The sequence below is a fragment of the Pelodiscus sinensis genome, chromosome 23 (genome assembly GCF_052426305.1).
Source record: "Pelodiscus sinensis isolate ZL-2025 chromosome 23, ASM5242630v1, whole genome shotgun sequence".
NCBI lineage: Eukaryota > Metazoa > Chordata > Testudines > Trionychidae > Pelodiscus > Pelodiscus sinensis.
The window spans coordinates 21,489,014-21,501,963 of NC_143074.1; the positions used below are offsets into that span (position 1 = coordinate 21,489,014).

The 12,950-nt window shown below is 46.1% G+C and overlaps 1 protein-coding gene across 11 annotated transcripts in view; it reads right to left on the reverse strand.

Moving 5' to 3' along the window:
• DAB2IP (DAB2 interacting protein) overlaps positions 1-12,950 on the reverse strand; it is a 372,254-nt gene that overhangs the window by 188,658 nt on the left and 170,646 nt on the right. For all 11 annotated transcript variants that reach the window (XR_012897179.2, XR_012897178.2, XM_075905444.2 and 8 more), the window contains exon 3: positions 10,342-10,460. Coding sequence is in view for 9 of the 11 variants with exons in the window: in XM_075905444.2 (XP_075761559.2) it covers positions 10,342-10,460 (119 nt within the window). In the remaining 2 variants the exon portion in view is untranslated. The remainder of the gene's footprint in view (positions 1-10,341; positions 10,461-12,950) is intronic.

Genomic DNA, 12,950 nt, shown 5'->3' on the forward strand with positions numbered 1-12,950 from the left:
GCGCTCAGCGTCATTGCATACGGGACTTTAGTCTTTGCACACTCCAGAGGTGATGCAATATAAAAAGAGACCATTTTTGAAGTAATATTTTCATCATGACCTGTGGGGTGTTCACTTTAGATCCAGACACTAGGCCTGGGATAGGGGTCTCCTTGTGGCTTTTAATTCTTGGAAATAAAAAACGAACAGAAAAACACTGGACTTAAAGCCCTTGTGCAAGAGCCATGGTGGAGTCATTGATCAAGACTCTTACTTCTCACCTTAAGTTCTCTTCTCCAGTCTTTGGATTTATTAGCCAATATTAATGCCGCGGACTGGCTGCTGCGTGGATGCATAAAATAATTTAGAGTAGAGTAGTTTACTGCACAAGAAAATCTCACAGAGGTAAAGTGAGAATAAATGGCCTGTTTGGGACCACAAAGGGATTAATAAGCAGTAAAAACACAATACTTTAGTTCATACACAATACCAATAGATTTTATAGAAGAAGTCAACACAATCAGGTGGCAACATTTATCCACGTACAGTAAAATGCCATGACAAAGACTCTCCATGTCGATTTACAAATATTTCTGGCTTCATACACTCACCCTGCAATCAGCAGGAAGGGGAGCTAATTGGCACCTTTAATCTGAGTCTTAGCAAGAAAGAACGAGGACTTAATAGCTCATGGAAACCAAACTACCTTTTTTTTAACCCACCCGAGAAAGGGTAGATGCTACAAAGATGGGGGGAGGGGGAAGCTTGCCTCGCCCCTGCTGCCAGCTGATGAATGAACAGTGACCCTGGAACATCAGTCTGATATCCTGGAACCACAATTTCACTCAGGGTTAGTAAAATGAAAGGAAAGCTTCCTTCAGTCTGTGGACCAACCTGCTACCTTGCTACAGGAGCAATGAATTCCAGTTGTACTTATTTACCAAACATTCTTCAAAGGCTAACCAGCCGCAGCTGCAATACAATGCTTTGATTACCAATGTCAAAAAGATAGAGCATGAAATTAACTTCCCCTTATTCAGTGGGCAGAGAGAAATGTAGCTTCACGCTACACTAATTCGGTGCCCCCGGTATGAAAACTCCCCATTATGATGTCTCGTCAAATTAGAGCCAACGATACAAGGATGTCGTCTCTATCCTCACACAACGCTATATTTTGTAATTAAGACAGCCCTGAGACAACAGCCTTGCTTATGCAGAAAAGGTCAGGCACGCAAGTCATATTTTTTGCAAGCTAATTGTAAGATGCATGAAGCCAATTATCACAGTAGCGCCGCATATGGCTAAGTAGGAAGGATTTTATAATTTTGTTAGATGCCTTCGAGACAAGTCAAAGTGTCAGCAGGGCTCCCCACGGGGGCCACCGTGCTGTGTTTTGTTTGGGCGGCTAGGAAATTGGGAAGCGGACAAATCCCACAAGCGGAGAAGGTTCGAATCATTCCAAGTCCCGAATTCCAAGTGATCCTACTTCCTTTCGTATTTTTCTTCATTCGCGGAGACAATTCATTTTGCCTTGAAAAATGTCGAAGGAGAATATCGTCTTTTATTCCAAGGCATCCGATACAAATTAGGAAGTCAGCTTGGGTAAGCAGGATGAGGAAATCTCTACTGATTGCCTTGTAATGTCAAACATGCTTATGCTGGATAGCCCGGGGGGATAAAATATACCTCTCACCCCTCCACGCAGCACATCGGAGACCCCTTCGCCTCAGAGACACTGTAAGCACCACATTGCGCTGGGCCTATCTTAATCCCCTTAAGCAGTATGTGTTTGTATGTGCTGCCCAAGGGAAATTGTTTTGAAATTGTCTCTGTAAAAGGGCCGATCTTCATTCCATTCACACGCATCAAGAGCCTTCACTCGGTTCCCTTAGTCAAACCATTCAAGGCAACCAATCGTTCTGAGCCTCCCAACACCCTGCCAATAAACGCTCCCATCACCGTTACACAGGGAGAACAAAACTGCTAATTCCACACCCAGCATTCCTTCAATGAATCCCCAGCCAGACAAGGTTCAAGCAAATGCCACCCCCGTCATCCGTCATGAACTGCAGCATCCACTTGATTCCAAAGGGGGATAAATACAATTGTCAACCCGGTGGAAACCTAAGCTGCCTGTCTAAGGGAAATTATTGGATTATTTACACGGTTGGATACTTCTCTTTAAAGGAGAATGTTTGCTTCTGCTTCAGTGCTTCTTGTGAATCAAACCAGCTCTTCCTGGTAAGGACAGCTTCCCTTCCTTAACGCCTGAGGACCCGATCCCATGTCTATTTAATGCGGTGATAAAGGAAGATGGACAACATCACCTTTCATTGGGGAGCAGATATTCTCTTTCTGCAAAGCCGCTCCCTCTCCCCTTTTACCATAGTCGTCTAAAATAGCCATTAATTAGAGATCAGTAATTAATTTTCTGGTTCATGAAATATTTTGCAAAGGAATCCCATTAACAGGCTGATTTGCATATTCCTAGACAAGGTTGCCTGGAAATAAGTGCAGGTACTTCCAGGAGGCTGGCGACTCCATGACTGTCCTTGAATCTTAGCCGCGTTATTGTTCACTGATTGGGGGGTGGGAGCAGGCTCCATCTAGTGCATGATAAAACAGACCCAATTATCTGTCAAATGCGCCTTCTTTCTCACTGTCCTAAGATGTTGTGTTTTGCATTTCAATCCCTGATCCTTGATAGAGCTAAATGGTTTTCCAACAGGGTGTCAGCAAGCGTGACAGCCTGAACAGCGCGTTCAGAAAGCAGGCTTGTCACCGGGAAAGCCACAGGCCTGTTTGCAGTGTTCAGCGCACCATTAGTTCACTTCTGACTGAACACCCTGCTTTTAATAGCTGAACCTGCCTGAAAACCCTCCCCGTCTCCTGGTATTCCAGTGGCAAGAGGAGAGTGCATGATGGCACTTCCTAACACAGCTCGGAAAGGCATTCATGCCTTCCAGGGCCAGCCAGCGGCCTCCTTCTGCGAGATGAGTCATTTGTCCTCACACAGGAAATAAAGTGACTTTCTCAGACTTCCCACCGCAAGTTCAGAGGACACCACATTCTCCTCAGGACCAACTAGGGTTGCCAGGTGTCTGGTATTGGCCCAGACAGTCTGGTATTTGTGGCCTCTGTCCAGTAAAAAAAACAGATAATACCGGACATGTAAAATGTCTGGTATTTTCTGTTTTTCTCGGATGGAATGCCACTTGGGATATTCTTCCCCTGCTGCATCTGGTGGGGGCGGAGGGAGTGGGCGGCATGGGGATTTAAAGGCGCAGTGCCCTTTTTTTTTTCTTTTGCTCAACCAATTTTTTTCCGGCCATGTTTGGTATTTTTTGTGAAAGTATCTGGCAATGCTAGGCCCAACCAGCTTCAGTGGGATGGAAATGTAGCGGATCCAATCCCCAGAGAACAAACAATTGCAATGTAGCTCTAAAGAAGATTTCCCGCTCAAACTTACTTTACTAGCACAAAGGAGAGATGTTGCTGCACTCCTGTGTCAAAAGGAGTGCTTAAAGACCCACAGCACTGACATCTCTAGCACAGGGTCAAGAATTAAACAGGTCAGGGTCACAGTCCACTGGTGGCACATATTCTCTCCCCTTTGGGGGCTGTAGATAAGAATTGGTGACAGAGAAAAGAATTTGGGGAGGGGAACACTATTGCCAGTCCTCGGTGCTATTAATTAAACCCACCGCTGCCTCTCTTCCAAGACTGAGGCTCGTTTAACAATTGGCCAGATGTTCGGAATTTTTCAGAGCCAAGAAAAAGCTTCAATGGAATGTCATCTCCTGGAGTGACGTAAGAGAACCTGCAAAATAATCATCCACCTTCATAATTGAGTGTCTCTTAATTCTAAATGAGTTCTAGGCACGCACAGAAAAGTATACTCAGGAAAGATCAATATTGTAATTAAACAATTTGGAGGGTTATTTTGCTGATTTACTTCTGTATTTGTTCATAATAGAAGGTACAGAAGGTCCTACGTGCTTGCATTTACATCTTTATATAGAAGTACCATGGGATCATTTTAACAGGCTAAAAATGTGGTTGCTATCTACAGGAGGAGCTCATGGGATTTTCCCCTTTCCCGCCATACAAACATGTAGGGGATATTGCAGTACTAATAAGCAATTTCCCCTCTTTGAATATTCATCTCTCCAGACTAAATGTTATGAATGATCCACTTCCACCCTGACTTGATTAGCTTAATTAACACAAGCAACTTCTTCCTTCTATACACCCCTGCTTCTGCAACTTGCACTCCAATTCATCTGATGAAGTGGGTTTTGCCCATGAGAGCTCATGTCCTGATGAATCTGTGGGTCTCTAAGGTGCCACAGAATTCCTCATTGTTTATAGACTAACATGGCGACCCCGCTGAGGACATTAATTTCACTGGGTTTATATCTCAGTGAGAAATAAAGACCAGGACATAAAAGCAAAGGAAGTAAAGGACCAACATTGCACCATGTCAAGGAAAGGTAGACTGTAAAACTACCTGGTCCAACTCTGCCCTCGTTTCAATGATGATTTCCAAGAAGATAGGCATAAAGCAAAGCCTTAAAATGAGAGATGAGATGAACAGTCCTAGGCCTTAACCATGTGTGGAGCAATAGCTGCAGCTCCCCTGTAGGCACAAAGATCCATAAGTGCAAAAATAAACCCCCCAGGCTACGTCTACACTGTCATGATTTTCCGGAAATGCTTTTAATGGAAGAGTTTTCCGTTAAAAGCATTTCCGGAAAAGCGTGTCTAGATTGGCAGGACACTTTTCCGGAAAAGCACTTTTTGCGGAAAAGCGTCCGTGGCCAATCTAGACACGCTTTTCCACAAAAAAGCCCCGATTGCCATTTTCGCGATTGGGGCTTTTTTGCGGAAAACACTACAGTGCTGTCTACACTGGCCCTTTTCCAGAACAGTTTTCCGGAAAAAGACGTTTGCCCAAACGGGAGCAGCATAGTTTTTCCAGAAAAGCACTGATGATTTCACAGTAGATTGTTAGTGCTTTTCCGGAAATTCAAGCGGCCAGTGTAGACAGCTGGCAAGTTTTTCCAGAAAAGCAGCTGATTTTCCGGAATAACTTGCCAGTGTAGACACAGCCCCAAAGAAAAAGAATCTCCAAGGAGGAAAACCTTCTACCCGTAACACCCCAAGACCAATAACCCATCCTGTGTTCAAAGGTCAGTTGTGAAGTATCGCTCCAGGACACTCTGCTGAGTAAATTAAATTTGATTTTTGTTTATTCCTTTTCAAAGGATTTATACTTAATTTACTGACGTAAAAGCATTGCAGGGAGTAGGAGTTGAGCGCAAAGGAAAACGGGACAATCTCATCTTTAGGGTGCCAGTTCAAATCCACCCCTACTTGGGAGAGACTGAAAGTTACCACTGCCTGGTAGCTTTGTGGGCCTCAGGCCTGTGGTGGGCAAGCTAATTGGCAGGGGCCAGGTTTGCACACCAAAGAAAGGAGCTACCACAATTGGCCTCCTTATTAGCTCGGCAGAGAAGACAAAGTTGGACCAAAACACGGAGACCTAGGGGCTCGAGACATGGTTTCTTCCCATTAAAGTTGAGGCAGGCTGCTGACCATGCTCTACCTGTGCCAAGGAAAAAGAACTTCCTTCTGTAAGGCTGAGAATCCAGCATCTTGGACAGTGCTGAATTCAGAGGCTGTTCTGAAAATGCCCTTTATTGCTATGACAAAGCCCCAACATGATCTCGGCACTGCAGTTCTGTTTCCCAAGCACCCAAGAGAGGCCAGACAGGAGATGGAGCAGGCCAGTTTAGTCACATGTCCACAGATGGTTAATGATCTCTGTTTTTATTGTACTTTAGCTCCAAGACAGAGGGAGTGCACCAGCATTGACGTGAGCAAGCTTGGCCACCTCGCCAGGTTTCGGGGGCACTCTTGTCCTCAATTTCCCGATGCCCGCCCCAGCAAAGCCAATCCCTCACCAGTTCGAAAATCCTCAATTAAAAGAAAACCCTACAGCTATGGAATATCATTTGCTCCTGCTGTCAGACCCTGTCAAACCATCTCTGTGTGTTAGAGCACTCCAACTTCAGGACACTGTCAGCAGTCATTACTGCAATGGGCAGAGAAGAAACACAGACACGCCGTTTTCCCCTCGAAACGAGGGCCCCAGCCTGGTCCCACAGAGATGAAGGGCAGACTTACCATTGGTTTCAAAAGAAGGAGGATCAAATCCATTGCTTATAAATTTAAGTTTAAAAAAATCCCACCCCGTGTAAAAGGGCTCAATTGCTGGAGTCTTCTTCTCTTCGAATATATTTTTCAAAAGGTCAGTATAATAAAAATCAATTGGAAATAAACTAACAGCAGTAATTAATGCTTCAGCAGACTAGCCAGCTCTCCTCTCTCTGCAGCTCAGACCTGTCCAAAGCCCTGGAGCTCATCACGGATGGTACAGAAAGAAGGGGAGTCCAATTAAGGAGAACGCGTTTGCCAAATGCTTGATTTATGGCAGATTCCAAAGCGGCCGATACAAAGACGAAGCCTCAGTGCTCCACGATTAAAACTTGGTCAGTCGCTTTGATAAATCAAGATGCAGCCGCTTTTACGGAACCCTCTATTACCCCAGCCCTAATGAGCAATTTGACCAGCCAACACACTGACGGGCGTGTTCATTCTCGAGTCCTCACTTGTACTGTGCATTTGTATAAAGACGCTGCACAAGATGAATGCGCATCTCCTGGGGCATACTGGGTCAGATCCTACAACTCTTACGCCAAGTGGACACCGGTGGGGATAAAACACCTTCCATAAAAACTTCAGCTTGCACCCCACCGTGACTTACTCACTTCAGGGTACGCTCTCAGTGCACCTTTACCTGAGCTACAGAATCACAGGCCAGGACTGATTCATGTCTCATTCCAGGCAACATAAAATCCAACAGAGGGAGGCACACCTGAAATTGTACAACGCACTTTGAATGATGCCTCAGACATTCTGCACGACCCTCTCCCACCCACGCAATCAAAATGTGTCATCTGAGAATTTATTAAAATATAAATTCCCCGAGGTTCCTCAATTGCTCTGTGAACACACATGGGCCGGAGTCTAACTTCATGAACAAATGTCGGGATATGAAAGTGGAACCCTTGCTGACTGCCATTTAAACGCCAGCCAAGAAGAGAACAAACACATCAGAACTGTCACCTCCCCCAAGAAGTGAGAAGCTCTGACCGTCTACGAGAACACGGCCTCTCTCTCTTTGTGCCAGGATAAAGTACAAAAGCCAGACGTTGTTGTAAAATTAACAAGGCAATTCTGCACCAGTGCCAGTGGGATAGTCTGCCAACATTTTCCATGTTTAATAATGGTTCCTGGTTTTGTTTTGTAACAAAACTCCTGTCTCACAGACTTTCTCCCTATTGTGGTAGGTAACCACTTGCTCTTTGAAAATGTGCATAATTTATTGACGTTTATATGCATATGCCTGTTTTTATAAAAGAAACCATATGGTTCATCCATTTCATCCAGCCTCTGTATGCACTGTGTGTGTGTGTGTGTGTGTGTGTGTGTGTGTGTGTGTGTGTGTGTGTGTGTGTGTGTGTGTGTGTGTGTCTCCGGCTCCTACTGTATTCTATTTGGCTGACTCTCTCCGTGTGTGCATGCACACGCTATCTATTTATTCACTTGTCCCATATACAGCTGGATAGACAAGATGTGAGGGAATTTAAGGGAAAAAGCAATGAAGGGACATTGCACGCAACAGAGGTGCTGGTGCACAGACTCCACTACAATCTGCCAGGGCTAATATTTAAGACACACATGTTTTGATTTTATCCATTGCTTTGCTCACTTTTGCCATGGTATCTCGTTCTCAGCACTCTATGAAGCCCTAGCATGCACAAATAATGCTCAGTTAGTGCAAATACTCAGACTAGATAGAAGGCGAATCAGCGTGGATACAAGATGGAGTCACCAACCAAACTGTTTAAAAGGCAAAATGTTGCGATCCAAGCTGAAACCCTTCTTAGATCACAGGAAACACAAAGAAGCAGGATGGAAAATGAGCAAGAGGGGTCTGAACCATTCCCGTCCTTTCATATACAGAACTCAGCGTATTGTGCTTTTTATAGACACAAGAACGTTGAAGAGTATTAAGTTAACTGTCATAACAGAAACCTTAGGGTGTGGCTACGAGAGACTCCACAGATAACAGCAGAGAAATTTCTTTCACCTCTAGAAGAGCAGCAATAGAAAGAGAGATCCTCCGACACAGGGTTGGGGTTGAACGTATTCATGAAAGGACATAATCTTTCATTAAAGATGCATCTGTAATTCCTGGATACTCCAGAACAATCCTGGAGGGTTGGCCACCCTCGTCCTGTGCATGTTTTGTGGATCTGACAAAAGCGGGAGTTGGTAGCCGAGAGAGAATAAAAAGCATTACGTGAGTCTCCACAGGTCAACACAAATGTACGTGGCAGGAGAATAAGTTTACGAGGCAAAACGTGCACTAACACAAGGCCTTACATTTTCAGTCCCTTAACTCTCCTAGGCACAAACATCCGTGGCTGTGTTCACTGCCAGTGACTGTCACCTTTACTCTTCCCCACCTCTTGAGACCTACACTGGAAACCTACAGCAGCCATGCAAAGAACCTGACAATATGAAGGCTGCGGGAGGTCTGTTATCTGACAGCAGACTAACAAGCCCACAGCTCTAAGACTCTCCCCCCGGAAGAGAGACCTATCCCCAAAAGGGAAAGGAAAAGAGGAGTCCTAATTTGCGGTGATTCTGATGGGTCCTTGACCTGTCCTGCAGGGGTGACAAACAGAACAAAGTCCCCTCCTCCTTGTCACTAATTCACACAGAGAAACAAACCTCGCTAGACTTTTGATGTATACTTTAGAGAAAACGGTGTCTACTGCAGCCAGCTTTTCCTCTGAGAGCAGCAGCAACAACACAGACACATCCCCTGATGCCTAACTAGACTCACTTGGCTGCCACACAGAACACAGTGCCCTACATAGAGACTACGTGAACATCTCAGCAGCATCAAATCTGCTCCCCCCTCTCCATATGCTAACCTCTGAAACACAGCACAGCCTTGGTCAGCAAAACCCTTTCACTTTCAGATTCTGGAAGGGGAGATGCTTGTAGGCAGCACGAAAGAAAAACGCAGTCCGCTTGTTGTCGTTCACGGGGCTTCAAAAATGAACAACCCTGCGCCCTTACCCACACAAAGCCAAAACGAAAATGTCCTGGCTTCTAAAACTGAAGTACAAAGTGGATGCCAATGGAAAGCCTACACTGGTTTTTAAGTCACTATTGCTACAACATGTTCCCAACAGTTAATCTGCATCATCCTTAGCATCTGGTCGTTGCTATTTTTCAAGCATGGAGTTTTCTTGGCTTTCTTTTCCTATTGTGTCACTCTCTATTGAGATTCATGTTTAAGATGAAAGCTTCCTCTTTTGCAAGCAAACGATGGTTCATTTCCATGATTGGTCATGGAGTCAGACTTGGCCAACTCTGACCTTGACCTGCGAGAGTCAGTAAACAAATATGTTCATATAGAGCAATATGCATCACGTGTGTGTGTGTGTGTGTGTGTGTGTGTGTGTGTGTGTGTGTGTGTGTGTGTGTGTGTGAATGAGAGAGAGAGAGAGAGAGACACACACAGAGAAATACACACATATGTACATCTATAAAGCAGATAAAGGGCTCTCTCACTGGCTCATCTCATTCCAGCCCACGATGAATGAAAACTGGATTTCATCCCCTTTGATTTTGTTTTTAATCTGTCTCCAAACGTGTCCTCAGCTTAATCTGCACATACCCCACAACACACCCTCTCCCAAATGAAAGCTCGTGTCGCTGCTCAGCTGGAAGAAGCAGCCGCAGATGAATCCAAAGTCTCCAGCCCAGTAAAATGAAGGGGATTGATGGCTGGGGGAAGGAGGGATTTGTGGAAGTGATAAGTTGATATTGTTAAACATTGCTGTCCGCAGAGTGTCGGGTGACTCTGTAATACTCAATGTGGCACAAATGGGAAGCACCTCCCTCCCTCAGCCTCATCTCTGGGGTTCAGCAGCTGCATTTACATGCAGGGGCTTAGAGAGTTTATTACCAGATTAAAAAAAAATAGACAAGAGGGGATTCTAATCCCGCGAGCTGAAAAAGGGAGGATTTGCATAGCCTGCTCTTCTGCAAATGAAGATCGCCCCTCACTGTGATGAAACGAGCCCGCTTCTACTGCATATTTAGCCCAATGCTCCAAGTGAGACCAGCAGTATATTAGCAAGCCCAGGAAAATCAATAACCTCGCGCGCTCTCCCTCTCGCACCCCCCACCCCCTGGAGAGACGCGGTCCCTTACCTTTCATTGTCCACGCTTCTGAAGCCAGGTAAAATGTGCCGGAAGCTGCTGTTCCTATCAAGCTTGGGCTGGCTCTTTGTCCTTTTGATGGAGCCTTTCAGCCGGCGGCTGAGGAACCCCTGTGGGGGTGAGACAAGAATACTAAATTATAACCAAAAAAAAAAAAAAAAAAAAAAAAGGAGAGAGCCCTCAACTTGCTCCCTTGCACCCAAGCACGACTAGGCAAATGCTTCTCTCCAGCGCCTTTTCCCTGCGACGGCTGGGAGCATTGTTCGTGCTGTCAGCCCCGGCTCCGAGGACTCCATCCAACATCTGCTCCCAGTGCTTGCAGAGGCCAGCAAGCTACGTCGACGTGAGACTCCCCTAAGCCTCTGTTACCTTGGCAACCATCAGCTCACATAAAAATACTGTCTGAGAGACAAGACTAGCATATTGCAACTCCCGGCGAGAGGAGACATTCCAGCTCGGGGTGCTGTTGGGCTCCGCTTGGCACAAGGATTCACGCGTGCCAAGCCCTAACGAGACTGGTAATTATTCACCTGCCCAAAAAAACCCCAGTTGGCTCGCTCCAGGTGAGGGGAACCGGACAAGGTTGTTTTAAATGAATCGCCACGTATCCTCCCTCCCCACCCAACTCCTACAACGCGCCGCTTTCAACCAACCTATAGACCCACCCTACGTGCAGCACCTGTGTCGAGAGAGGACGTGCAGCCTTTCCCCGCCCCTATGAAATACAAATAGCAGTCCCTGCCTTGCTTCCAGGCTAGCATTAATAGCAAAGCTTCTCATGTGTTCTTTGCTTATTGCTAGGAGGGAATGTCCTACCTAATCTGAACGTTACGTTTACTCTCAGCGCTGAGACAGGCAATAGAAGAACCATGCGGCTGTGGTGCCCAGGATGGGAGACGGGGCTGCGGGGACAGGTAAAATGGCCACAAGGTAACGGGGCATTTAAAAGAACAAAACACGATGACAGGAGCCCGGAGAGCAGCTCTTCTCTCTGGGATACACGTTCATAGCAGGGGGTCTGAGTCAGAGGGAAGCAGACACGAGCTGAGATCGCAGGCCTCTTCTCAGCCCTGTCCTGACTGAGGCAGCAGTGAGGGGCTAAGCTCAACCCAAGTGAGTGAAATTTCACTCACAGGTAAATTGGGGCCATTCCCCCCGCTGGGCCCCAGGCAGTATTTTTAGCTAGACATGGGCCTGCTCCGTTTTCCCAAGCAACCCCGGGAACTGGCAGTCTCCTCTTGTGTAGTGTAAATAGGGTCTCTCCCTCTCTTGAGAAGAGACTCATAAGAAGACCCAAGCACAGCTACACGAATCACAGCCACTCAGAAAAACACCCAGAGGCAGTGTCCGGGGGTTAGAGAAGATCTTTCTGGGGTCACAGGGCTGCATGAGGCCAGTGTGTGTAGGCTTCTGATCCACAAGCCACTGCCCAGTATGCAGCTGTATCAAGATACATGGACTTTCAGAAAGGTAAAGGTCTCTCAGCTTCACCCAAACACCACTTTGCCCATAAACGCGGCGTGTAACCCGGATTCACAACCCAAGTCGCTTGCTTCATTAGAATGGAGCTAGAACAATAGAACTGGCTGGAAGGGACCTTGAGAGGTCATTGAGTCCAGTCCCTGGCACTCAGGGAGAAAGTAGGTACTATCTCAACCAGTTTTCTTAAATTTTTTAAGATCAAGGAACACCAGACCATTTTTTTTTAAATGAGGAATACCAAGGATTTTTTGTTGAGCAGAAAAAAAAAAGGTAGGGGGGAAGTAATTGAGCAAAAAAAAAAAAAAAAAGGGCAGCCATTTTGAACTCTTTTGTTCTCCGCGGCACACCTCCAACTGCCTCGTGGCACACCAGTGTTCCCCGGAACACAGTTTAAGAAACACTGATCTGTAGTAGAACATGGGACTATCAGCACTGCCAGACTGAACCATACTTGCACCCCGGCCCCACCCCCGGGCATACAGCATCCCTTACCACTTCAATCAGGCACCCCCCATAGGCTGGCGCCCCGAACAGCTGCCCGGCTAGCCCTCCCCCCCCTTAATCCAGCCCTGACTACCAGCTCATTCTAAGAGAGGAATGCAAGGGAAGACCCTTTCAGAAAGCACTAAAGCTGTGGAAAATAGCCTTTATAACATTTTCCTCTCTACGGAACAGGGAAATGGGAGGCAGCCCAGACCTGAGGAATATACGCTCAGCAGGATCTTTTTTTATAAAAATCCAACATAATAAAGAGTCGAAGGTTTTATCCTCATCTGTTGCCCCATAACCTTGCCAGACCACTTGTCCTTTCATGCATGCCTTACACATCCCCATACTTGCTATGGGACTCGACAATATTTTCTCAACTATCCGGCACACAGAGAAACAGACTTTTTATATGTTGCCCAACATTAAACACACTCTGGGTGAGATTCAGCTCACAAATAAAGCCAAGGGAATTTAGCCCCCACAGCCGTTTAAGTCGAGTTGTATGCTCACCAGCCTCACAGACGTAGCTGGGCTCTGAAAGGAGGGAGAAGTATTTTGGCATACACAATTATAGCCTTTAAGTACCATTATTTCTTTCCCTGTCACCTTGGAGGAAAGATCAAGCTACC